Source organism: Mauremys reevesii, linkage group 13, assembly GCF_016161935.1.
Source record: "Mauremys reevesii isolate NIE-2019 linkage group 13, ASM1616193v1, whole genome shotgun sequence".
Lineage (NCBI taxonomy): Eukaryota > Metazoa > Chordata > Testudines > Geoemydidae > Mauremys > Mauremys reevesii.
This window is the reverse complement of record NC_052635.1, coordinates 47,825,794-47,853,144: the sequence shown is the minus strand read 5'-3', so window position 1 is coordinate 47,853,144 and position 27,351 is coordinate 47,825,794. Positions and strand designations below refer to the sequence as shown.

The 27,351-nt window shown below is 48.4% G+C and overlaps 1 protein-coding gene across 4 annotated transcripts; it reads right to left on the bottom strand.

Annotated features, from left to right (window-relative positions):
* Positions 1-5,934: 5,934 nt before the first annotated feature.
* Positions 5,935-26,469, bottom strand: LOC120380319. Of its 4 annotated transcripts, XM_039497934.1 has the most exons (17): positions 26,298-26,469; positions 25,000-25,114; positions 24,263-24,377; positions 22,581-22,671; positions 22,202-22,306; positions 19,792-19,947; positions 19,082-19,145; positions 18,158-18,221; positions 15,872-15,957; positions 14,384-14,560; positions 12,654-12,707; positions 11,805-11,975; positions 10,607-10,674; positions 10,367-10,409; positions 9,795-9,858; positions 7,211-7,290; positions 5,935-6,147 (listed from the first exon to the last, which is right to left on the bottom strand). In XM_039497934.1, exons 3-17 carry the CDS (start codon positions 24,360-24,362, stop codon positions 6,109-6,111), a joined length of 1,362 nt encoding a protein of 453 aa, XP_039353868.1. In that variant the 5' UTR covers positions 24,363-24,377; positions 25,000-25,114; positions 26,298-26,469; the 3' UTR covers positions 5,935-6,108. The 4 variants fall into 4 exon arrangements, with proteins under 4 accessions (XP_039353868.1, XP_039353872.1, XP_039353871.1 ...); XM_039497937.1 differs by lacking the exons at positions 5,935-6,147; positions 7,211-7,290 and adding an exon at positions 9,573-9,655; XM_039497938.1 differs by lacking the exons at positions 5,935-6,147; positions 10,367-10,409 and having other exon boundaries at positions 7,218-7,290.
* Between the last annotated feature and the right edge of the window lie 882 nt (positions 26,470-27,351).

The following is a 27,351-nucleotide window of genomic DNA, read 5'->3' as shown; positions in this document are numbered from 1 at the left end:
CACCCAGGTGTGAACTCCAAAACACCAACCAACTGTAAATCATTTTCTCCTGTTGCTGCATTTCAGATACCCCTTACCTTTGAACGTCTTGTCTGTTGGCACTAACTTTTCCATGTGTCTCTAACACGGTACCTTTGAGAGTCAGCATTTAAGAAGTTTGTGATTACGTACACAGAGCTTCCGAGTCAATGCATTGCCTCCATTGACTTGTATTGGCTCTAGGAGAGTCTATAGGTTTTTCAAAATGTCACTCACGCAAGTGATCAAACACCAAGTGATCCAGGCACATCCATTTCAGCGTTGACATCACTGGTGGTGGTGCCAGTTGGTATGTTGGCAACAAAAATGATTAGGTGGCTGGAGCACATGACTTATGAGGAGAGGCTGAGGGGACTGGGATTGTTTAGTCTGCAGAAGAGAAGGATGAGAGGGGATTTGATAGCTGCTTTCAACTACCTGAAAGGGGGTTCCAAAGAGGATGGATCTAGACTGTTCTTAGTGGTACCCTATGACAGAACAAGGAGCAATGGTCTCAAGTTGCAGGGGGGGAGGTTTAGGTTGGATATTAGGAAAATCTTTTTCACTCAGAGGAGTGGTGAAGCACTGGAATGGGTTACCTAGGGAGGTGGTGGAATCTCCTTCCTTAGAGGTTTTTAAGGCCCAGCTTGACAAAGCCCTGGCTGGGATGATTTAGTTGGGGATTGGTCCTGCTTTGAGCAGGGGGTTGGACTAGATACCTCCTGAGGTCCCTTCCAACCCTGATATTCTATGATTCTATGTTTTGCCTTGCACAAAGAGCGGCCAGACGTGTCAGCCAGAGTTACCTTGATTTTATATCAAGAGAACAAAAAGAAGCCAAGGACAAAAGTGAAGCCTCCATGAGGGAAAGGGAAGTGGCATGTGTCTGTCTCCATCCTTTGGAGCACACTATATCCCAAGTGACACCAACTGGCTGCTGCCTCCGAGCAGACCAGCGGAGATGTAATGATGAATCACCCAGAAAACAAATCATACCAGTTACGTCACTGCACACCCCATAGTAACACCTGCAGACGCACTGGCACGTCTTGCTTGTTTGAATTAAGAGCTCATGTCCATGGGAAGAGGGAGGGGCAGTTTGGAGACTGGGACAAAGGCCTGAGGAGATAAGGGGAGAATGTGGATGCATACGATGTAGGCAGAGTTAGACAGTATCTAGCTCTTCTGAGACGCCGGACACCCTTCGTTTTATTTTTCTGATGGAAGCCACAGTCCTAAAGCATTCTGTCAAATATCAGTGGGTAAAATATCTAGGACATGGTGTTCGCCTTGCATCCAAAAGCACCGCCGCCCACTGTGGGAATAGCATTCGCATGGGGTGAGATTAAAACTGGCCTCTGATCTGTAACATTTTTCACCAAAGTATTTCACTTCTGCTCAAGCACCTTGGTCCCCACAAGGCCTGGGTGAGCCTCCAACTGCGAAGAATCAATAATCCCATTGCAGCAGCTCTAGCGACCTGAGCCCATCAGCCTGGAAGTTCTCTGAGAGTCCCCAAAGAACGAATGCCAGGACCCCCACCAGCTGGGTGTTAATGGTAGAACAGGGCCCTTTTCCGAGAGCAAAGAGCAGGGACTATGGATTTCTTTTCTGAAACTTTGATTATAACCAGGGTTTCAGGAACTGGAGTGAGATCAAACTCGCCATCTCGTTCACTCATTATCATGGGTGAATGGGGGGTTACCGCTAGAACAAGCCTGGAGGAGAATTAGTGACAGCCTGGGCTCCATCACAGGGACTTCATTTCTGTCAGACCAAATACATGAGTAACATTTGATCGGCCGTGTCGTGGCTCCGCAGAGTGGCAGCTGCTCCCTGCTCCCTGAGGATTTACTGAACGGATGCTTTCTGAATAGCAAAAGTCGGGGCCTGAAGCCAGTCAGAAAAACCTCATCTTCACAGTGACCCAGTGAAGAGAGGAGGAGGTGATTGAGTCAGATTCTGAAGAGCTGCAAGCTTTGGCATCAACCATTTTATGAGCTTTTCCCCACTATAAACACGCTTGTGCCTAAAGCAGCACAGCGAGGTTATAACGAAGCATGTGTAACAGGCGGTGTGCATTATACAGGGCACGACCACGCCCCTGCTAAGACAAAGGTGGAGGAGGCCCACTAGCCATCAGATACCACCGGAGCATCTTGCTTTGGAAGGCAAATCGCACAGCTCCTGAGCACCGGGCGGAACGCAGAGGAAGGTGCCCTTCCAACACCTCAATCACAGGGATAGCCAGTGCTCCCAGCAGTGCAGCCATACTAGTGTGCAGGCTCATGGCCCTTCCACGTCTCACTCGCATACTACCACACACAGCAGCTGCTAGCTCTGCCTGAAGCACCCCTGGCCCCTCCTCTATTTGTTCGCCCCAGCTCAGCCAAACTGCCCCCTCTGGGCAGGGAGAAAGGGATCTTTGGGATCAGTCCAGCCTCTAAGCACCCAGCCTGGGGAGGGAGGGGGGCCATAATCCAGCCCACAATACCTGCACGCACCAGCATTTAACTCAGGGGTAGGCAACCTATGGCACGTGTGCCAAAGGCGGCACGCAAGCTGATTTTCAGTGGCACTCACACTGCCCGGGTGCTGGCCACCGGTCCAGGGGGCTCTGCATTTTAATTTAAATTTAAATGAAGCTTCTTAATCATTTTAAAAACCTTATTTACTTTACATACCACCCGGGCAATTTCAAACGTGTGCACGTTGAACAGTCAATAGCTCAGACATGTCACCAGAGGTTAAGGGTGACCGCTGGCTCCTTGCAGGCAGCAGGTTGGCTGCAATATGTGACCAACAGCATGAGCACACAAGCTGGGATTTTCCCTCATGGAGCCTCGGTTTTACCTTAGCCCTTTATAGGGTGACCAGACAGCAAATGTGAAAAATCAGGATGGGGGTGGGGGGTAATAGGAGCCTATATAAGGAAAAGACCCCAAAATCAGAACTGTCCCTATAAAATCGGGACATCTGGTCACCTTAGCCCTTTATCATCATCATCTGAAGATGTTCTGATCCATTCAATTATACGACTTCGATCACATGAAGTGAAGTTTGTACATTGCAAGAACTAGTTCCCCGGAAGTCTGCAGACTTGTGTTTTATCAGAGCAGCTCAGGAATCCCACCCACCCCCTCCACACACACCATGAACATTTTTTGACCAAAGCAACAAATTTCCATTTTTCATTATTTTTTTCTGAGACATGTTCCAAAAATTGGTTTGGATGTTTTTAGCTAAAACCTGAATTTTATTTAAGAAAGTGGATTTTGTAATGAAAGTTTCCATTTCATCAAGAAACCATTTACTGCTGAAAAAGTGTTTCAATGGAAAATTAGAGCAACAAGGTGGGGGAGGCAATATCTTTTCTTGGGCCAACTTCTGTCAGTGAGAGAGACACGCGTCCGCGCTACACAGAGCTCTTCTCTACAGGGGCTTGTGTCTCTCACCAACAGAAGCTGATCCTATAGAAGATATTCCCTCACCCATCTTGTCTCTAATATCCTGGGACTGATGCAGCTACAACACTGCCTATATCAATAGAAATGGTCCAACAGCTCTATTTTATACCAACATTGAATCTTTTTTTTTAGTCTGTTTATTTAGCACATCCCTCTCAGACAGCTTGAGGCCAACTCAGCAGGTCTAGAGGCCGTGGTGAGGTGGCCAGCAGCAGCCCTGTCCGTCCCCCCAGCATTGCACACTCTGCTGCCACTGGGGAGCTGACCTGGTGCTATGCAGGGGTGGGAGATTGTCACACAAGGTTCAGGGATGCACAGCGCAATCAGACCAGGAAAAGCCAGTGGAAAGGGCGGGGGGGGGGGCTCCTGTCCAAAAGCTTTTCCTTGCGAGTGGAGGTAAATCTTTGTTTTACTTCTAAGATGCTAGAGTGAACCTGGGACTTGCTCTGGGCAGAAGTGAGGATGCTTTTACCAGACAATTTCCTGCCACATGAACTGCTGTAACATCCAACGACTGTTCTGGGAATTCTAGACTACTCTGATGTTTACAGACAAGTAGAATTTACCCTGCTATAAAAAACAGGAAACCCTGATGTTCTGAGTCAGGAAAAGTTGTCATCGAAGTCGATGGGAGTTTCAACGGGGGCTTTGCCTGAGGAAGGACTGAGTGGGACACACACTGACCCAGTGTAATATTTTTTTCTTTGAACGAGAAGAGTTCCTTACAGTGAGGTCACTTTGGGGTATTGAACAGCTTCCCAGGCAGGTGGCTTCTCTCCCCTGGAAGATGTGCACGACTCAAGTACTAAAGAAGTGAAATCAGATTAATGGAGAGGGGAATGATTTTTTTCCCAAGATCATATAAAATTGTACGTATTGGTTAATAACTATTTAACTAAAACATTTTGGATTCCACCTCTCACAACCCTTCAGTTCAGAGAACTCCCACTACACACTTCCTAAGTTCTCAAACAAGAAGTGATGCTGTTATGTCCAAGGAAAAGAACAAGCAGGAAAACATTTTAAGTATGTCATAAAGAAGTAATAAAGGGCCCAACCCTGTTTTCCTCCCCCTTTGCAGATTACCTTTCAGACTAGATTGGACAAAGCACTAGAAAGCGTAATTAGGGCAGTGCTTCTCAAAGCCGGTCTGGTGGTCCAGGCCAGTTTGTTTACCTGCCACGTCCGCAGGTTCAGCCAATCACAGTTCCCACTGGCCGCGGTTCGCCGCTCCAGGCCAAAGGGAGTGACGAGAAGGGTGGCCAGCACATCCCTCATCCTGCACCACTTCCCGCAGCCCCCATTGGCCTGAAGCGGCGAACTGCAGCCAGTGGAAGCCGTGATCAGCCAGACCTGCCGACACGGCAGGTAAACAAACCGACCCGGCCCGCCAGGGGCTTTCCCTGCACAAGCGGCAGCCTGACTTTGAGAAGCACTGATCTAGGGAGCAATAGATCAGATGGCCTATCAGAACTTCTCCTTTCTAACATCTGGTTTCCAGGAGGATACCGATTAAAAGCCAACTAATTGACTAGACTTATGGTTCAAAATTAAGAATGTTCAAGAGACTAGATAATCAAGCTCAAGCAAATGTATTGTCTAAAGACAAGGCAATACAGTACAGGAAAGAGTTAATACCTCACCAAGCCTTCCCAGGAAGCAAAGTCTCAGGCAGCATTTTCAGTTCACCCAGAAGGTGTGCTTCCCGAATGCCTCCTTAAAACAGCACTCTTTTATAGCATGGCTGTTTACGAGTTGCAGAGCACTGTTCACACACTTAAAGTATAAGTGTAACTAGCCAGCATTGTCTCTGGTGCCTCCTGTACTTTCCCATCTTTTGTTTTGAATATTAAATTCCAAATGTTACGGGGCATGGAGGCACTCCCTAATGCAAAGCATTCATACAGCTTCCAGGATTTCCTCATGCCGCATTGCTCCTATGTTTAGAACATTCGTCCATCTAGCTTTGGATAGTTTGTGTAACCGCCTAAGCCAAGTGCTAAACCATACGTGTCCCAGAGCATTGTGGGACATATGCCTTAGCATAAGCAAGCAAGAATAATACAAATTTAGCATGATCACCCAACACACACAAATCAAATATTAATACCATGCACATAACTATTAATGTGGTGTGTGTATGTGCATGTATATATGTACAACCTATATGCACTGGACAATGAAGAACAGCAGATGGAATGAATTACTAATACACAACTCTTATGTGGAGGTGTAGAGCAGTATGAATTATCAAATAGGGAACCGAATCCTGCAGTGGGGTGAAATGAACACGGCAGGCATGCTAAGATGAATGATTTATTAACAGAGTAACCAAAGGAAACGAATAGAACAATAACCACAATCCCAAACCCTCCCTGAAACTCATCACTCAAGACAGATTTGATTTGAAAAATAGTAAATCCAAGTAACAAGGAGACTATCGGCTCTACTGCCGTTCTTCAGCTGAAATTCCATAGCAGATGTGGCAATTTTTCCCCAGAGTAAAAAAGCTTGAATCAAAATTTTGGAAAAAGGAACATGAATTAAACCTCCTCATTTGTGCCACTCTTTCTTCTCTCTCCTCGGTGTCAGAGGTGAATCAGCACCACACTCGCCTGGTACATCACCCTTTATGGAGTTTTTTATGGCACACAAGACAGTGCTAGAACAACAAAGGAGAAATTCTCAGCTCATTTCCAAAGGATGGATTCTTTCACCCAGTAAGTTCGGTCCTAGCTGTTCAAGGAAGTGGGTTGCACTGTTATGGATTTAGTATCAGAGCAATGTGGTGAGAGAGTTGGAAACATTTAATCTGACGAGGGTCAGATGTGACTACTGGAAACAAAGCAATTTGAGAGAGCTAAGAATTCCGTGATTTTTATTAAAAAAAAGACTTAAGGAGAATTTTTTTTTTTAAATCAAGTAAGCACCCTGCACAGGCCTGGAATTCCAAAGCACTTTACAAAACTGAATTGGTAGTGAATACTGCAGCTTTTAAAGTAAATGCAGCAGTCACCAAGCCATGTCTACTCAGGCAAAGAGGCTGATGTTTTCAGTTGCGTTAGCTTAATACAATTGAAGAGTCCTCTTAACATCCATACCAATGCAAGCTAGCACCTTTGAAGTCACGTTAGGGGCTCATTTAGTAGCCTGTGTGTGAAACTCCATGATGACACAGCCAGCTAACATGCCTTTTAAGAGGTTACCCTGCATGTTCATGGGTGTTATGGCCACTCAGGAAATCGGCATTTCCAAGATGTGGTTTTCAGGCATGCGATTTTCTGTTCTCTGTCAGATCCACAAGCAAGTGGAATCTTTCACATGCAAAGCACATGGTGGGAAGAGTCTCTCTCTTGCTTGCATTTTCATGCAGAAAGCAGCAGGTAAAATGCACTGCACATGCAAAGCTGGCTGGGTCGAGATCCCTTTAAAATATGGCTGCTACAATTTGTGCTCACTCTCGATGGACAACAAGAGTCACACTGGCATGTGGAATCATTTGGGAATTCTCCCAGTGCAAACATGCCCAGGGCCAGCCCAGCTATAGCTTAGGGGCAGGAGATGGCTTCCTAAGAGATACGAGCGCTGCAAATTGTCAAGTGTACATTTTTTGTAACCTGATATTTTTGAAAAGAAACCTCCCCACTGCAGATGCCGCAGAGGAGCAGCAAGGGGCAGCGATATGGTGCCGAAGGAACAGATTTCGCCCCTTTCTGAAACCTTACCTTAGAAGGGTGGCAATGCGCAAAGTTGGGCTTCAATCCTGGTGCTTGAAAGATTGGGATTTTTGCTAGGTGGAGATAATCTGAAACAAACACACACATCTCAGCACTCCCAGCTGCAAGGAGCCAGATGCAGAATTTCACGCATCTGCCTAGCACTGAGCACTGGGAGACAATAACACGGTTGGGCGGGAGCGATCAGTGAAGCTCTATGGTGCATGGAACAGGTCTTGCAGGTTTGCAGAGGCCATATGCCTTTATAGTGCTATAGATAATGTTAGACAACTAGAGATGGGTGCCATTTGCTTGGTTCTCAGTCAGATCAGATTGGTGGCCACCCATGCTATGAGGAGGTGAACCTGCTGGGAAACCTGGCACATTTTCCTTTGGGCTCCTGGGTTCTCAAAGTGAATTCGGGCTTTATCCTACTAGTCTCCTGTGCTGGCTTCACTGGGAGATCCAGGTGGGCAGAGAGCTCGCTGGGTCCAGGGGCGGCTCCAGGCCCCAGCACGCCAAACGCGTGCTTGGGGTGGCATGCCGCGGGGGGGGCACTCTGCCGGTCGCCGGGAGGGCGGCAGGCGGCTCCGGTGGACCTCCCACAGGCGTGCCTGCGGGAGGTCCACCAAAGCCGCGGGACCAGCTGACCCGCCGCAGGCACGCCTGTGGGAGGTCCACCGAGCCGCCTGCTGCCCTCCCGGCGACCGGCAGAGCGCCCCCCGCAGCATGCCGCCCTGCTTGGGGTGGCGAAATGTCTAGAGCCACCCCTGGCTGGGTCAGAGGCCCAGAGATGAATCCCATTTGCCCTGTCATTTAAATCTATCCCATACAACACCAAGGTGGGTCAGATTCTAGTTGAAGGATACCTAGGGCTCTGCGTTAGGGGGAGAAGAACCCAAGCCCACGGCAGAAAGGAAGCTAGGCTGGTACAGGGGAGTTTCCTCCATCCAGGGCACGTGCACATGTGGCCTCCAGCCAGCCCAGTACATGTATTTAAACACTGTACCTGGGTTTTTCAATTCAGTTTTTCTACCTCCCTGATTGGGCTCCATTTTTCATCCTATTTTCTCGTTTTTTTCCCATCCTGTCCTTTTTCACAGCACCTCAGTGAAACATGAACTCTATTTCTGCAAATGGGCCCAGCCAGACCCAACACTGCATCTGAACCACCCCCAGCCTCAGTTGTTTGACATCCAGACCCGGTGCCAGGGCAGCCCATCTCCACCAGTAATGAACTAGGCAAAGGGACTTTGCCCATCCCTCTCTCGCACACTGGGTTGATTGGAACCTAGGTGTGACAAGTGAGTCACAAGGAAAACCCAGCACATCTTTTCCACTTGCTCCCGTGGGCTTTCTTCAAAACCAGGCAATGTGGGACATGGCTTTGTATCTCTGCGTGGGACCACTTCACTGCTGCTGCTGCAGATCTGGGCAGAAAGCATCCTGCCTGCCTAGCACATGGAAGAGGCGAGCAGTGGTCCAGCGTTTGTACAGGGATTATGGCTCTCTGGAAGCACCTAAAGATCCAGTGCCCAGAGGCAGATAAGGAGGCTGCCTCTGAAAGGCACAAAATCAGAGAAGTTACTAATCATCACGAACACTCTAACTAGGGTTTTGTGGTGAGTGAACATACCAGGATATATAACTCCAGGGTGGTTAGTGAACTCGTATATGGTTTGCAAACTCCAAAGAGCTTGGAGGACAAAATCTTGTCAACACCACACCCGTCCTCAGAAGGAAGCAGATCAAGACGGGATTTGAAGAGCCAGTTTCTAGGCCCAAATTAAAGGGGCACTCGTGTGTGTTCCTGATTTGGTGCATGCATCTGGGCTTACACAAACGGACTCAGGTGTGCGCCGAAGTGAACTTTGGAAAGTTGGGGGCTCAGTGTTCGGTACCATACACACCCCATTATTAAACATTTATACTGCAGTAGCACCCAAAGAACACAACCGGGCCCAGGTGCCAGGCAGCGTACAAACATGTAGTAAGTGATACTCCCTGCCCCAAGAGCTTGCAGCTGAAAGATAAAACACAACTGATGGACGTGATAAACAGACAGGCAGAGACAGGACCTATGTGAAGGAGGGGAGGGGACAGAGTCCAGAATTCATGTACAAACGCAATAAACAGCCCATTATGCTGCAGCTTCATTACTTTTTCAGTGCTTGGGTTTCTGTTGGTTGGAGGAAGCCATTTGGGAGAGGGAAGCTTTAGAGGGCATTTCAGTAAGCAGCATGAGTGCAAGAGCTTTTACATTTCTCAAGTGGCTTTCCTGTGCGACTTCGGGCTCTCTCTGACAGCCCTGCAACAGGGAATTCCCAAGATGGTGGGCAAGTGAGAAGGGAACTTCACTCCCATAAATGCCCTTTGTTAAAAACGGTCTCCATTTCATGAATCCTTTTCTTACGGTCACTGACTCATGAAGGCAGCAGCACGTGTCCTACCTACCTACCTTAGGGAGACAGGAAGTGCCTTTTGCAAATTAATGCATAAGACATTTGTGATCACTTAGTCTACATCTCTGTGTGCTGTGGTTATGTACTTGGCAGACAAGAAATGACTGAAGAAAATGTCTAACTGGACTTACAGTTGATCTCCTGTAGTATAATTTTCAGGATGTAGGCTCTCAAGGGTGCCTGAAGACGTACAATCTGAAACACAGAGATCATGTAAAGCCTTTTGTTCTTGATGCAAAACTGCCAAGTTGTCCCTCCTAGGCAGCTGGACTAGCAAAACATCTGTCTTATGAGCAAAATAAAATTGCGTGAGACTATGTAACAAACCTGCAGTGGGTGGTTACTCCCCTCCATCTTCCAACAAAAATATTTTTTAAGGCAACAATAACCAAGTTTGATAAGAACATATAGTTCACTGAGTCATAGATCCAGGCCCCTGGGGGGCTGAGAACAAGTGGAGCATAGAGAATCCTAGCCGTGCCCTCTGACTTGCTCCCCCATGCCCTATACTAGTGACTATAATAGAACCCTCTTCCCATCTCTGAGCTATGAGGAGCAGCCTCGTATTCCTGCGTTCCCCCGGGGGCCAATATCCTGCTGGAATGATGGAAAGGAGCTGTGGAGAGTCAGGCTCCTGATTTCTAACAAATGTTTGTTTCTGCTTCCTAGCATGGCACAGACGTTAATAAAAGCAAGGACTTACAATGACAGGGCCCACGATTGAGGAAACCAGCTTGAAATGCAATCTGTGGGAAAAGAAACCAGCTCGGATTTATCCATCTCAAAATCATTAGCCCATAGCTTAGGTCCCAAAATATCTAAAAAGCCAAACCCCAGGTGGCAAGGGAGCCCCGTTGCTCTCTTCATTGCCCATCACTTCTGCTCAGGAGCCTATTCTGTAATATTAACCCATTCTGGAGACAATACTTGGAAGACTTGATACCTGTCCAGGGACGCAGTGAATTGCACCTTTCCTTCAACCAGCTGGAGGGTGGCAACCAAACCGAGTTCCTGCAAGGGGGAAATGAGTCACCAAGTCAGCTGATCTGAGTGTCAGCACCTGAGCTCGGAGAACAGACCATCAGCTGCAGAACACAGCAGGGACATTTCCTCCCTGCTTGGGTTAAGCAACCCAGAGAAAGGAAACCAACCATGGTCCCTCAGTGAACTCACTGGCATCACACGAACGCTCAGAACTGTAAGCAAAGCCTTCCCTTGCCACCTTGCGATTATGTTCATCAAGGGGCAGAAAGGGAAAATCACGTGGCCCAAGATCTTTCCCACAATCCCAGAGTAGCTGGAGAATTCTACTAAATTGATCAGGGAGGGGATAGTTTAAAATGCTTTCACAGGTCTTCAGTGTCAGCACCCCATTGAGCTGAACAGAGGCAGTTCGCTCCTCTCAGAATTGCTGGGCCAAGAGGCCCCCGTGGATTCTGTTGGACCGTGCAGTCAGATGGCACCAGCGCTGCGTCAGTTCGCAGTCTGCTCACGTTTGGCAGCCGGGAAGGCTACACTCACCTATTTTAACAACACACAAGCTTGAATTCTGCAGGACGTGATGGAGCTGCTAGAAAAGTGCTGCTTCAGCAAAGTACTGCGTCCCAGCTCAGTCCACCTGCACACCACAGGCACGAAGTGCCAAGGACAAGGTCTCATTTCCTACTGGGATATTGGTCCCTCCTGAGCCAGACTCTGTCTAACCACACGGTTCAAATCTCAGCTCATGCAGCTTGATGGATTTTTTTCTGTGACTGTGGATGAAGTTTAAGGCTGGAAAGCAATAATATTCATTCACACGGATGGGACAATGCTCTGGAAGCTGCACTGGGGTTATTCAATATGGCCTGGAGCAGAGTGCATTTTTCAGAGGCTCTTTTTAACCAGAGCTGGGATCTACCGAAAACCATTGCTTAATGCTCAGCTTTCATAATTAGAGAGGATGCTGCTCCTCCAGCTGCAGAATCAAACTTGTCACAGACACAGAGCACGTACTCATCTATATGAATGAATGACATGTTGCTGTAAACCCAAACCCATCCGTCGGCCTCTGCAAACAGAAAGCCAGTATCCACTGGGCAGCAGCTCCTCCATTTCTCACCCTTTGGGATTAAATCTGATCTTTCTATCTCAGTACTTACTGCTTTCAAAACAATGAGGTGCACAGGTTTCTTGTTTCCCTTTTTATCCATTATCTGCAGACTGAGAGTGAGATTCATGGTGCACAGGTTCACATCCAGACCGACCGTCAGAGGTGTGACCACTTTGGTAATGATGAACAGTGAAGAAGAGATTGGAGTGCAGGGTGGGCACTGTAAGAAAAGAGGGATCAGGGACTAGATTTAACCTGAAAAACGCACAACAAGATTGACGTGGGTCCTCCCATGGACCCTGGAGAGGAAAGACAAGGAGACGACAGGGGACAGTAGGGGCATGACGAGGTATTCTGAGCCCTTGCAGTAGGTGGAGCAGTAGATGCTGTGTAATCCCCAGAGACACAACAGCAAATGCAGATTTTGACTGTCCTGCTCGTGTGATCTCAGAAGTCCCGTCAACCCCAACACCTCACTGGGATGGAGAGTCACGTTATCTTACACTCTCTTGGCCCCCTTTTTCTGTTGATAAACGCTGCCTCCTCTCCCGACAGGCTGTTTCTTTCCAAATACAAGATGAGCCAATTTTCTTCGAGAGCCTGAGGCTTTCCATTTCAGCAGTCACAGCCCAGGCTGTGGTAGGACAATACTCCCCTCTCTCTGGGGGGACTGCTTTTTTCCTCAGAGGGTGCAAGAGCATCAGTCCATGCAGCTGGGACCAAAAAACCAAACAGCAGCACCGGGAGCAAGAGCCAATGCCGCAGGTGCCCCGGCCCCTACGCAGTCAGGCATGGAATGAACACTTCAGACATCAGCAAGGTCTGCTGTGCAGCGGGACAAGCAATGTGACATTTGGTCTGACAGAGAATTATCACTGTGTGACTGAGGGGGACTCACCTTGGAAACAATCAGTTGAGAGAGGATCAGCTCCAGGGAGAGTGTGTCAGGAAACTGAAACAAAAATGAAGGAGAGATAAAGTCCCTCACTGGACCAGCGTTTGTTGGCGTGAGACAAGCTTTCAGGCTACACGGAGCGCTTCTTCACGCCATGCTCTGCATACGCTCCATAGCTGGGCTCTCTCACCAACAGAAGTTGGTCCAATAGAATATATCACCTCCCCCACTTGTCTCTCTGATATCCTAGGACCAACACAGCTACCACAACACCGCATTCAAAAATTAACAGTCAGCTGAAAATGCTGCACCTTCCCCAACAGTGTCTGTCTCATCCTCCTCCTTCGGGGAGAGGTCACTCCACCCACATGAAGCCCCAGTGAATGGGTATTTTTGTGGTGTGTTTTTAAGAGGTGAAGTGTACAGGTGCTGCAGAGGGCACAACCCGTGCTGGCGTGACGAGACTTGTAGCTCCATGCCCCAAGGCTGCCTCTGAACATGGAGTACATGGTTACCCCAGCTCCCAAGGAAGTTTGAGTACCAGCTGTTTGAACTAGAGCGAACCATTTTAAATCAACTGCAGCTCATGTACAGTTTGACCTCATCTCATCAGACTTTGCAGGAACGTTCTCCTTTGCCATCACAGTAAGCGTGGCGAGTTTTGGAACCAACCTATTTTTCCAGCCAAAACTGCTGGGGTCTGAGCAGGTGAACATAGGATTTAGCTGCCTAGATCTCTGTCCTTGTTCCCACTAAGCTCTGTGTATTGCGCTGAGTTTCCAGGAATGAAACCCCACCTGGCAGGGTCAGTAAAGGTCTGCACTGCTATTTGGCTCTTTCTCCATAGGCTTTTTTTTTTTTTTTAAAGTTCTAACCATATTCTGTAGGTTTTTCCTCCTAGCCCAGACACTCCACAGCTTTTAATTAACTAAATCCAACCCGTTTCAGGTGAATGAAGAGCAAACGGCTGCATCAGTAAGGATATAGCTTTGCACAGAGATCTCCAAACCCCGCTCCAGGCCTAGAAAGCTGGAGATTAGACAATTTCATCATTTGCATAAAAAGTGCATATTTAGTGAACATGCAGTGCCTCGTTTGCATATATTCAGCCTCTTGCTTGTACTCCCAACTTAATCTTCCCTCGAATTCCCCCCTTAATTTTCCCACTTGTACCTCCTCTCCCTGGCTGACCTCCCGTTCCCTCCCTTGGCTTTCCCCTTTGTTTATGCCCCATGCCTCTGGTTCTCTTCAACTCCCCTTCTACTCTACCCCCAAAAACCCTTCATTCAGAGATCCTTCTTCAAGCACGTCCTCATGGATATAGCTAGAGTGACTGCAACGCATTATACCGCCCAGCCCTCTAGCCTGGTCACCTGCAGTGTGGAGTGAGTCTCCCAGCCCAGGCAGACAGAGCTGTGCTAGCGGTGCATGCACTAGTGTGCTACAAGAGCAGCGCGGACACTGCAGCACCAGCAGAGGCTTGGCTCAGCTACCCGAGCTCAGATCCCGGGGGACAAGCCTTAAGGCTGCAGGACAATTGGGTGCTGTGCTCTAACGCACCTCCTTCTATATAGCTCCCACGCTGGGCCAGTGAAAACAGGAGATAAGCAGGTGCTTAGGAAAGGGCTCCTAAAATCAGGAGCTTTCCGGGCTGATCCAGGAGGCTGAAGGCTTTGGTGGAGGACCCTGACTCCACAGTAATGCCCTGCCGTTCCAGTGACGGCATCGCTCACCGTTTGAGGGGTACAAGAGAAGGAATGGGGTTTCTTGAAGACTGTGTAGGAGAGGATAGAAGTGACGACATTCTCTCCTATGGCCCCAGCAGTATGATTCAGTTGTGGCAATATCACAAAGTCCTCCGAGAGAGGTGGAATGGGGATCTTCTTCCCATCGTCAGCCAGACATTCTGTCTGAAAGCAGAGATCAGAAAAGCCACTTAACACAACGAAAAGCCCCTTAATTATGTGTCTAAAATAATTATTCTAACTGGCAAAAGGCACAAAATGAGGGAGAAAGAAATTACTCATGCAGTACTGAGGGGAGGGATTCATGCCTCCTGTGCACATAAAACTCTCCATAGCCTCAGTTCACGATCCTTCAGCACGGATATGAATAATTTCCGGCAATAAAAGCGATAGGTGTGGGCACCAAATCTGTGCAGAAAGGAGCAAAGCCGCTCAAAGTGTGGGCCCTTTGGGAGGTGTGCCCTTGGCATATGGAGCAGAACGACAGGATTCACCCTCCACCCTGTGATCCAAAATCACTTGCCAGACACTTGATTCCCCTTTGCTAGTAAAGGAGGTGCAAATTCCACAACCCTGAGCCAGTGGTGGCCACTGCAGAAGGATGAGACCCCCTGGGAGAGCAAAGTGTAAATTCAGTTCAGACTATATGGGAGAGAGGATTGAAACTATGACCTTGGGATGGAAAAGCATGAGCCTCTTCTGCCTGAACTAGAAGACCCAGGTCAGACTCATACACCTCTATGTGGTCCAGGCAGGAGAGGGGGGACAGAGAGCCACCATGCGTAAGGATGGGTTACAGGAGCGATGGCCAGCAGCCATGCCGAGTCCTGTACGGTTGGTTAAACCACATCATCTGGCCTTGCAATCTACGAATCCATAAGGGACCATTGTGATCATCTGCATTGCACAGGCCAGATAATTTCACCTGCTGTTTCCTGCCTGGACACCCACAACTTTTGGTTGAGCTGCAGCATCTCTTAGAAAGACACCCAGCCTAATGTAAAGACGTCAAGTGATGAAGCATCTGCTACATCCCTTGGGAAACTGTTCCAGTGGTTAATTATCCTCGCTGTTAAAAAAAAAGTGCTTTATTTCCTATCTGGAATATTTGAATTTGCCTATCTGGGTAACTGCGAGCTGTGAATCAATTAGGTTTGTTTATCTGCAGAGCAACCCTCTCGTTCTCACTCTGCTGGGTTGCTGTGGATTTGGTGAGTAAGTCTTTTCAGGATCAGGGCCTAAATGAGTAAGTGCTAACTGACATGAATAAGGGCAGCAGAATGGATCCCTATGTTAGACTGGGGCTATCCTGACAGCTGACAAGTCACTCTGAAGTTTTTCTGACACTCATTTCTCTGACCAATGTCACAGAAGGTAAGAAAGCTCTAACACCTTTCAGAGTTTCAGGGCTGATCCAGCGTAAGAAAGTTGTGAAATCTTAGTCTCAGAAATGTTTCATAGAGTCTACACACTTACCTGTACGGGAATTACAATGAACTGGTCATTTACTTTTGGAGTTTGAGCCATATACAGGAGCTTTCCCTTCTCAAATGGGAGAACAGCTGCATGGAAAGGAAAAATGTTTACAACATATACCAGAAACAGGGAGGAGAATCACTGCAGATGGAAGATGCACAACCTTGAGCTGGGATTTCAGCAAAATTCCAGATTAATTTAAAGATAGGAGGTTGGTTCCAATCAATGGAACATCTTCTCCAATAAACTTGTCAGAATTAGATATAAATGACATTGAGACACAAGAACCCCCTCTTCCAAGAGAGGGGCACCTTGTCCTCATGCCCAGAACTGAGAAAATGTGCATCACAATCATTTTCAAACACAGGTAAAGATGCGTTCCATACCCAAGGAGCATTTGATTGAACTTAGACAAAGCACAAAACCAGACAAATCAAGACACTGGTCAATGATGAGGCAAGGGAGGCTGTGAGGATAATTTGGGGCAAAAAGCAGCATATAAATACATGTTATCTTCAAGCCCCTACATACTTTGCCGCAAGCTGGACCTAAGCTCTGCAGCAAGGTGCTTGGATTGTGCTGCAGTTTAGTGAAAAGTCTATGTCGGCTTGTGATAAGTCTCTAAAAGCCTGTGTATTGTAAACTTAAATGTGAGGCTGAGAAGTAAAGTCATTTATTAGGCAGTTATTGAATTCAGTTTGTTTTAGGATCTTCCCACATATTCATGTTTTGATATGTTGCCATTGTTGTCTTTATGTTTCTAAGTCAAGCACGCACTGAGATGAATGGGGCTGTTCAAAGCTCTCAGATATTGTTTCAGGAAGGCTGCAGACTCAGGCAGACGCCCCGGTATTGGTTACACTTGGCCACATGTTCAAGGTTCTCTCTACAAACACGAAGGACAGAAACCTAATCGTTTTCACTGTAAGCTGAAGATTCTGGAGTCTAGTTCTGCTGCAAGGGATGAATTCCACAAACTCCCAGGATACACTGGGCCCTGATTACTATTCCAGTCAAACAGGAAAGGATTCAGTCTTGTGACAAAACGCTGCATCCCCCACCCATCCCTGAACAGAGCAGAGACACGACCACTCTGTGCAGACTGCGCTCAGATCCGGTAATGCCTCTCCGAGACAACGTTAAGGACAGCGAGGGGGGGAACTCCATACAGGCCCCTATTCTAGCTCAGCTGAGCAGGTGGGGCTAGCTGAAGGTCGAGCGCTGGGGGCAGAAGGGGCTGTGGCGTGGAAGCCAGCAGTCACTGTCTGGGCTTAGAGAGGGAAAGGCGGAGGCCAGGGGGGAGAGCAGATGCTGGGGACCCTGTCCCTGAAGGAAGGGTTTACCCAGGTGGTGGAGCAGAAGCCTGAAGGGGTGGAGTAGGAAAAGGCTCCAGGAAACAGCAGCGAGGTTGGGGATGGTGCAGACTTTGGCAGCTGATCCGAGGGTCCCTGAGCTGGAGCCCAGAGTAGTGGGTAGGCCTGGGTTCCCCGCCAGCCCCTGGGGAAGTGGCACTGCCTTGGATTGGACGACTGCCGGGAACGATACCCAGGCAGCCAGTCCAGGGAGACTCTGATACCCCAGAAGGGGGAACACAGTGACTGGCCAGTGGGCCCAGCCGCAAAGAGGGAGCACACTGCAACTCCTGGAGCCTGAGAGGGGCCGCAGTGTGAGCAAGAGACGGGCTGGGGTGTCAGACCGGGCAGAGCTACTCCTCAGATACAGCCCAAGCAGTGAGCAGAGAACCCAGGCGACCTGGGACCATTCCTTCCCTGGCAGCTTTTCTCACGGTCATTTCCACCTCTGCGCTTGCTGTGGCCAATGTTTGTGCCTGTCACTTTCCGACAAAAGGGTCTGTTGCTCTCCAACAACATTTCTAATGTGAGCAGGACACACACAAGAGCCTTTGCCAGCACCACCCCGCAAAGGCAGCAATAGGACAGTATTCCTTTAAGAAGTCTGTAAGCTCTCTAGTTGTGCTCTGTGTTATAGGAACTGCCACCCAGAACAGCAGTGTATATACGCAGGTAGGCTTTGCATGCGGTGTATGTTCAGTAAACAGTGTTCTTGGGACCCTAATACGCCCAGGTGGTTCCCTCATATTACGGTTGTTGCGTAAAGACTAAAGATACAACAGCTGGGGTTGTCTTACTCAAAGGCAGCAGCGCCAGGAGCAGGTCTCTACACATGTAGAGCTTCTGGATGGGCTGACAAAAGCACAGAGCTTCCTGCATTGAGCTTACTGGACACAGAAAGAAAATCCAACGGAAGAGAGTCCGTGGCACTTACAGTTAATATCACTCAGCATCTTTGAATGCCCGAAGGAAATACAAGCTGAAAGTATTGGAGGTGTCTGTAACACAAAGCAAGAGACCCGGTCAGGGAGGAGGAAATCGCTGCGATGGTCTGGGTGACTTTCACTGACAGGAGTATTTCTGTCCCTGCGATTTGTATGGGGGTTAGTGACATCTCAGGATGGGATTTAAGGAGGCAAGTAGAGGTTGGAGCCCCATGACATTGCCTAGCACCATTACCACTGGGGACAGAGGTTCTGTTCCTCACCGGGCTCTGCTCTGTGCTCAAGGCATGGAGGGGAAATGCCCCCGGGAGCCAAAGATATTGGGTCAGACGCCTTCCCACCCTTTGCCCAGGAAGGGGAATAACTGGCTACAGGAATGTATTTGCCATCTCACACCAAGGGCTGGTGTGACAGCTGCCATCCTGGTCCACGGTGGGGATTAGAAGCAGGAGTCTCTACAGCATGAGCTACAGAGCCCGGTTTTGTATCGGGGGGGTAGGGGGGGTGATGGCCTCACCCCCTCTACAGATCAGGCACACGGGAAGATGTATAACACACCAGCCAGCGGGTGATGCTAGAGTGAACCTCTAAGTCTGGAGTAAGAGGAAGCAGCATCATAAAACCTTCTCTGCGCCGGAGGGAGGAGTAACCCACTGCAGTCCTGACAAAGGTGGCGGTGCAGCTTACTTCTCACTTCACGTGGGCCAGCGAATGGGGTGGAGGTCAGAGCCAATGCTCTGCCCCCACCAGCTCATGGTGGTGGATCGGGGAGGTGGGAGAGGAGCCTGGCAAAGCCTCTCCCCTGCCTCGCCATGCCTGGACTAGCCATCCAGAGGTACTGGGGCGGGGCGTGTTTTACACCACCCTTACTCCTCCACACACCAGCAACTGGCAGGGCTGGGTAGGAGACTTACCTTGACTTGTAACGCCAGTAGGATGTTGCTCCCTAGGCTGGCTGTCACGCTCGCACGGATATCGCTGCATGCAAAATTACAGAGAGTAAACCAACAAAACCCAAAACCGGCATCACGAGAGAAATGAGAGAGGCACGATCAGCATGGAATAGTCCAAAGCAACTTTCATATTTTAAATGGTGCCTAAAGGGACCCCTCCTTCAGGACAGAGACAGTTGGCGTGCTGATGAGTTTGGGACATTTACTGTAGACAGAGACCAAATAAACTGAACAGCTCTAATTTCACTGCTGTCCCCTGGCCAGCTGAGTTTTGTGACTTAAAGCTTAGTCCATCAGGATCGTATTCTGCAGCCATTCCACTGTGTGCTGGGATCCTGGCTCTGCAGAGTCCATTATTTATTGTGTTTATTATGGGAGTGTCTAGAGGCTACCTGAGAACAGGCCCCTTTGTGCTAGGCTCTGCACAAGCACAGAACAAGAGACAGTCCCCATTCCAAAGAGTTCACACTGTAATCTAAATCAATGGCACCGTAATATACTGGACCACATGGGAATCTACTTCTCTGGCTACTTGAACTCAACAGAATTCAGCCATTCTGCTGATACAGACGGATGTAAGACGTACAGATGCTAGGTAGGAAATGGAAATGTATCCAGTGAGGAGTGACAGGGTGATATTGACAGACCCAGCACAGAACACCAGCACTCACAGCAGGTTGATACTGATGTCCTTGAGAACCACCGCACATTGACAATCCTTGACGGCAACGCTGGTGGTAAGCGGCAAATACTTGGGCAGCAGAACGAGCGCACTGCAGTCTACACGCACATTGATGGTGGTCAGGCCAGACAAGAGGATAGACCAGCTGCAGAGAGAAACACACATGAAACAGACAGACAGTCGCACACAGTGCGGCAACCCTGTGATCTGTGCTGTGTAAATGGAGGCTTGTTTCCAACTACAGGGTGTGAACATTGAGCAAAACCAGTTTCCTTCCATCCCTGCCACCACTACTGCTCTTCCCACCAGTCAGCTCATTCACTGGCCACCCCGCAAGGGCTCCTCGGATTGCATTCTGTGCAGTTGTAGCCCAGGGCCAGATTCTGACACCCTGACTCGCAGTGCATGTTACCTCACCTCCGTGGGTACCCCCCTGATAGCAGTGGGAACAGTCCATGTGAGCAAGGATGGCAGAATCTGGTCCTAAAGAGAGCAATGAAAGGTGCAAGTGTTACATGTGTAGATTTGCTTTGCAGTGAGGAAGGGTTGCAAATACTTTGCTCCCCTTGAGAGAAGTCCACCCCTGGTTTTCCATCAGGGGACGCTGTTTATGGGCTCCAGGCAGTGGCGTTGTTCAGTTAGTGCACTCTCCCCTCCGGAGGCCTGGGCTCAAATCCACATTTACAGGAAGTCACAAGGGATCAATGGAGAAATTAGAGACAAATGACACAGGCTATTTAGTCCATCATCTGAGATCATGGCAGGATTGTTCCCAGCAGCGGATTCACCACTGCATTAGGGATCCGGTTTTAAATGACTCATGAAATGGGGCTTCCACTCCACAGGAGCCTATCCCCAAATCTTACAAATCTGGTCTAGCCAGTCCAGAGGGAGAAGGAGAAAGACACCCATATGAGAAAGCCATCTAGCAGCAAGCCAAAGGGAGCGAGACACACAGGAAACGGGGAGAAGCTGGCAGCCAAGGGAGCAAGAGACAGAGGAAATGGGAGCAGCTGGCCAGCTCTGCAGATCAGAGACCTGCTTTATATTGACTTCTGTCATTGTGAGATTCTGAAATGTTAAAAAAAAATAAGTATGTATATTACCAGGCAAAAAATCTGAATCTGAAGCTAAAGTTGAGAGCAGGGAGTGGGAGTCACTACAGAAGCAAAGAGGAAGTGAATGTTGTAGGTTTTTTAAACACAAACATTAGAACACTGGATATTCAAAGTTAAATTCCCACTTTCAAAAACCAAATGAACATTCTGAAGTATGGAAATGTATTTTTGCCCACAGAGCCTGAGCGTGACCTCCTCTATCACTGGACAACCTCCAGAAGCTTGGATCCAATGCTAACAGCAACCACTGAGCAGGGGCATTTCAGCAGTGACTCCTCAAAGAAAGAACGTAGTTTACTAGACTGCCCTATTCTTACCTTGAGAGTAATTACAGGCTGCTCTCCTACTGAAGGAAAAAGCTACACTTATCTAAAGCACAAACTCATGAGATTCCTGGCTTCTTTAGGACCATCTGGTCAATGGAAATATGCATTTGGCCACTTTGTGCATGAACAAAAGGCACACTGGGAACATCTCCTCTCAGTGATCACCAAAGGGACCCAGGCTTCCAGTGAAAATATTGTTAGACACCAAGTACTGAATCAACAGTGCACATTTCCAAGGCCAGGACCTGTGCATTAAGAGGTTAGTGTCGTGATGAACGGAAGAAACATGTCTGAAGCCAATGCTTTAAAATACACAGGTGCTGCCTCATGTGTGAACTGCATGAATCCTTTCAAATACCTAAAATTCCTGCAGCCTTCCAAAATTTCATTCCAGACCCACTTCTGTTTTATCACGTCTTACATACCCGGTATGCTGGCTAAAAGATGGGAGGCTGGAAAGAGCAAAGAGGAAGAGATAAGGTTACCAGGTGACTGTGGTATCCTTCTGGTGGGTGGCCTGTTCTCAGCAGAGTCCTAATACAAAGACCATCATCCCCAGTAGCCACTGATGCTGCAGTATCCGAGAGCAAAGTGACCAGAAGTACCAGACGTCAGGAGACCTTCCACTACCCTATTAGTGACCTGCATAGCCACCAAATGGGCAGGGCACAGAGGGTGAGGGGGGTTGGCTCAAAGCCATTTGGTATTAGAGAGTCTAGTACCTTCAATTCATTGTTTTTGCTCTTTGTCTGTTCTCTGAGCCTTGTGGGCTACAGGGCCTGAGTCTCAACAAATTTTCATCATGGAGAAGGATCCTAGGTGCAGAATTTTAATTTTTGCAAAGTTTTCTGAAGAAGCAACATCCTGCCCCCTCCCCCATCCACCCAGACAGCTTCCCTCATTCAGTTCCCTTCTGCTGTGGAAACAAACTAAAGAAGAGTCTAGCTCCACTCACCAAGTGCCAAGGATTTTGAGTTTAGCAGAAATTTTCACCTTGACCCCAACTCCAGGAACGTACTTGGATTTCACTGGGAGCACAATGGCTTTAGCAACATGCAACCTGCAAAATGAAATCAGAGCAGGTCAGAAAGGAAACCAGGCACAGGTGTTCAGGGAGGCTGCTTCAGGGCCCCGCTCATAAATATTATCTGCTGACCTGACCCCATAACACAGTGACTAGGGCTAAAAGTTATAAGGTGGGGAGTCTCTCTCCTCCTCTTCTCTCCCACCCCCAGCTCTAGGCTGGTCTAAGAGTGGGGCCTCCACACACCACCATGATACAGATACGGAACCTTAATAGTGCAGAAGCCTTTATTCTATTTTTCGTTACTCACCCATTGACAGCGATTAAGGTAATTGTTGATCCTGGGAATTTGAGTCTCTCCATTTCATGCCTGAAGAGGCCAGTTACTGACTCTTCACAAGCTGTAAAGAAAAATGTTCCACGAGACCTACTGTTTCGGACACTGAGCTCAAGTTGGATACAAGAGAAGGCGGTTTAAGTCGTCACTTTCTCTAATCTAATAGGCCAAACAGGCAGAGGAATCTTAGCCCAGCCTCTGAACTCCTGCTCTCCATCAACTGTGGCTGCAGACCACAGAATTTAGATGTCTAATGAACTGATTTATGGGTGCAGCAAAGGAAGCACAATTTCTGTCACCTGCACCTGTCGTTTTGCTCCCATATGTGACTGCAGGTGTAAAATTGTAGGTACAATATTACAGGTTTTTTAATACTTGATCCTGGCGTGATCACTCATTCAGAATTCTCAGTACTCTCTTGACTTAGCGAAAAGCGTCAGATTTCAGTGCAGTGCACGCTTTTCTGAAAGCTGACACAAGATTAGATTATGGAGCCTACTGCGTTTCAGTTTCAGTCCACTGAAACCAATGGAGACGTACAGCAGCGTCAAGCTGGAGTAATAACACAGTGTGGTGCAGCATCAGGCCCATATCTGTGTTTATGGAAGGGTGCTTCGCCCTCAGGGGCACCATACACAGAGCTAGTGGATAAGGAACTTCGAACCATCATTTGTATGGTTACAAGTTCAGTGACCCTGATCCTTCACGACCTGCGAGCTGCACTGGAGGGTGGTGGCTGCAGGGCAGATCTGATTCAGGCTCTACCAGCTCTGGTGCTCACTGGGGCACAGAGCCCACCCTGGTTTACACCACTAGCCTATCACCACTCTTGCCAGTGGAGGATTGGGCCTCCTCTCTCCAGTTGGCCTTCACTAGCTTTCCAGATGTGAGTGCCCCTGCACATAGTGACTTCTCTGCTGGCCGTCGCCAGTCACTTTGTGATGCTTACACAGTTGCGAGTGGCTTTAGCAGATTGGAGATTCTGGCGCAGAGGCTTGCACAAAGCCAGCAGTGACTCAAAGCAGCCCGTCCATATGCTGCTCCTCTCAGTCTGACATAGCAAATGGCATCATCTCCATCAATGAAGAGAGCAGGAACGGAGTATGGCTCCCAGATTTCGCTGCCAACGGAAACTAAAGCATTTCCTCGAGTCCTTTGAGCAGCCAATTATTCAAAGGACGCGCAACCTGGCCCTTGACATTTATGCTGGCAATTTCACTTGCACAGCTATTTGCCAACACAATCTGGGATCGGCAAAAACACCTGCATCTCCAGACAGGCAGACATGACATCACAGGCTGCTTTGTAAAGTTTGGCCATAACGTGTTCTGGAGACGTTTTCGTTTCACAAGGGACAAGACTGCCATGTTCCTTGCAGGGCAGATTGTTCTGTTGCCTCTCTCTCAAAAGGAAGAAACAAATACCTTCCTAGCTCATGGGCAGGAGGGGGGTCTTCAGTGCAGTAGGCTGTCTGAATTTCCTAATGGAGACAGGAGGTCAGAGGACCTGGGACTGCCACAAAACAAATCAGTAAATGCAAGAACCAACAGAGCAGAAGTATTCAATAAGAGAAAGAAAAGGGCCTGGTGAGGCCGGTTTTATCCCCAATCATCCTGCCCCACAGTGCACAGATTGACGTGACCCGAGTCACTTACCCCTTTCATACGACTCTCGAGGGACGAGGCAGCGTCCTGTGCCTGAAACCTGCATTGGCATCAGCAGGCCCCAGAGAACAAGGCCCAAAACCTTCATCATCTTCAGTCTTTGTACCTGCCAAGAGCATTCAGGATCAGGGCAATGTCACAGAGCAAAGGGGGAACCCGCCTGCAAAGGAGACAAGGTGTCCAAGGAGACAGACCCTGTCTATACGACACAGAAACTCATGCTCCGTGGACAGTTACTGCAATGAACCCCTAACACAGTCATGCTGCACCAGCGCAGACTGGCACTTACATCAAGTATGCGGGACTGCAATCAACTACCACATCTTTAAACACCTCTGCCCTTGTCTACACTAGGTGCTAAGTGGGGTTTAAAAACATGCTAAACATACCTCAGCTCCCCAGTGTAGACAAGGACACAAGGAAGAGGGAACAGAAGGCTAGAGAGCTGCCTGAATAAGATCTCAGGCCAAACAGGAATACCAAGAAGGTATCTATGTGAATTAAGGACCAGGGAAAGAAATTGTAGGCCTGACTCTCCATTGTGTTGCACCTCAGGGAGCTGGATAGCATTTCACACTCATTCTGCACAGGGGTGACTACTATACAATGTGCAGGGTGGAGAAAATTGGGCCCAGTGCATCTAGTACAGATAATCACATTGGAATTTTGAGAAAGAACATACAGAAGATCACATCAAAGCAGCTGCTTTGCCTGCAGCATGAATTTACCGGTTTATTTTTCAGCTCCTGTTTGACGCCTTCAGGTATCACCAAATTACATCTCCGTAAATGGACTTCCTACTTCCTCCTTGTCCATTGCTCCTTGTGCAAAGCTCAGCAATCACTGAGTAATGTGAACAGAGAGATGGAAGTTCTCAGCAGCCTACAGAGGTGAAACTGAGCAGCTCACATTAAAACGCTTTGTTAGATAAAAGCACCTGTCACACTTTGTTCTGTACCCAAAATAATTTTCCCTAATAACATCCATATTAGGATCTGAAAGAGTTTCAGAGACAAACTGGAGGCACATTGAAAATCTCCTTAGAGAACATGGAGCCCGTTTTACTGATCCATAAAAAATAATTAATTGGCCCAAACTTGAAGTCCTTATGCAGCCAGAGCTGTATGTGTTTTTCCTGAGTAATGACTATGGAATGCAGCTCTAATAACGATTCACTTGGCCACTCCCCAAAGCACAGCACTCTTGGCATGCCACACAAGATGCAACCAACAAAACTCATTTATGCAAGGGCTTCGTTCTTGTGTTCTTGACTCCTGCCAGGAAGAATCAAAAGATCTTTCCCGGACAAAGTATTCATAATCAATCCATAAAGGTAACAGGTTAGAAAAAAAAATTAACCTGGGATAGTTGTCTCCTGTAATTCACTGTGACCAGAAAAATGCAACCCCAACCAAAATACCAAATGGCAAGCACTGGATACTCAGCAGGGTGCCATGACAACAGGATCCACCATAAAAATCTTACTAAACCTGAAATCACAGGCAGTCAAAATCCTTCCTCCTCCCCATCCCCATCCCCATCCCATCATTACTGCGTTCTTGTCCACCGGCCCTTCAGATGGACTCCCAGTGGCAAAGGTTCTATTTCTCACCACTCTCTTTGTTCTCAACTAGCTTTGCCAACCACCCCCAAATTAGACGGAGCAGCCCACCCACACTCAGCAACAGCACAAAACATACACACAATTCGTTACCAACAGCAGACAAATTGCAGGTGCAACAGCCCAAAGCCTTCTCCTCCCTGCTAAACCCAGCAGGCACCCAAAACTGGCTAGCAAACTCCTTTAAATAGAAACTACTCTACATGGAATACCCAATCAGTGACCAAACCGATGAGACTCACACCAGGTCATACTAACCTCCCAGACAACATGTCTAGAACAAGCCGTCACTAACGCAATGCCAACAGACTGAGGCGCCATTTCAAGAGATGGGCAAGATGCAGTGCTATTGTTTGGATTTGGCCACAGTGGGAGCTAAAGCTTTACAGTGGAGGCTGACAGTACCTGCAGCTCAGGAAAGGTAATTGCAGGTAGTCTGGAGGCAAACCAATTGCTCTGTAACCTTCGTACATGTGAAGTGAGTTTTGCTTGACATGTTTCGGGGTCCATATCCTCTAAGGGGACGCGGTGCATACCTGGTAGCACCCTTTGGCCTGTGCACACCACACACACGCTCAGTTTGCCTAAAAAAAAAAAAGAAAATAAAAGGCTGATCAACAATAGCTTCAAAAAAGGTAGTTTTCCATCTGCTGTCCCTGCCCAGTCCCCTGGGCTCTGAGTATCAGATTAAGCTCTTTCTGGACCTCACACCATCGCTGGCGATAAATATTTCACACTTCTCAGTGTTGCTGGAGAGGATAACTATGCTTGAGCCAGAAGAAAACTCCAGTGGCTGCATTTTCCTTCGCAATACAGATGAACTTCTCAAGCAGTCATCTACCATCCACTCAGCACCTGCCCATCAGCCCTTCTTCTCTGATTTCAACTCCTGTTTGTCTCTTCTGTGAATCAGTCTCCCACATTCATCCTCACTAACAGGGCCGGCACTTCCATTAGGCGACCCTAGGCGGTCGCCTAGGGCACCAGGATTCGGGGGGCGGCATTTTGTGCACTCCCCACGGGGCGCACGGGAGCTTCCAGTTCCGCTCCCATTGTGCCGCCGAAGAAGGACCTTCTGCCAACGTGCCACGGAAAACAGCAGCAAGCAATTGAGCAGCTCAATGACTGCAGCTGTAGCCTGCAGCATTTCAGCGGAGGGTCCTTCTTCGGCGGCGCGATGGGAGCGCAACCGGAAGCTCCCGCACGCCCCGTGGGGAGCGCACAAAATGCCGCTCCTGCTCACTAACTTCAATTTCTACGTAACCTAGGCCGCATCTTCAACTTGGGCCTCCCTCTAGGTCCTCACACACTGGCTATGTCTAAATCTCACTGGTTCTTTCAGCACTTTCCTATCCATCCCCATAGCTAATACTCTTACCCAGGTTCTCCACATCTCATGTCTTGAATATTGCAACATCCTTTTCTCTGGTCTTGACAAATGCATCTTGCCCCACCTGGA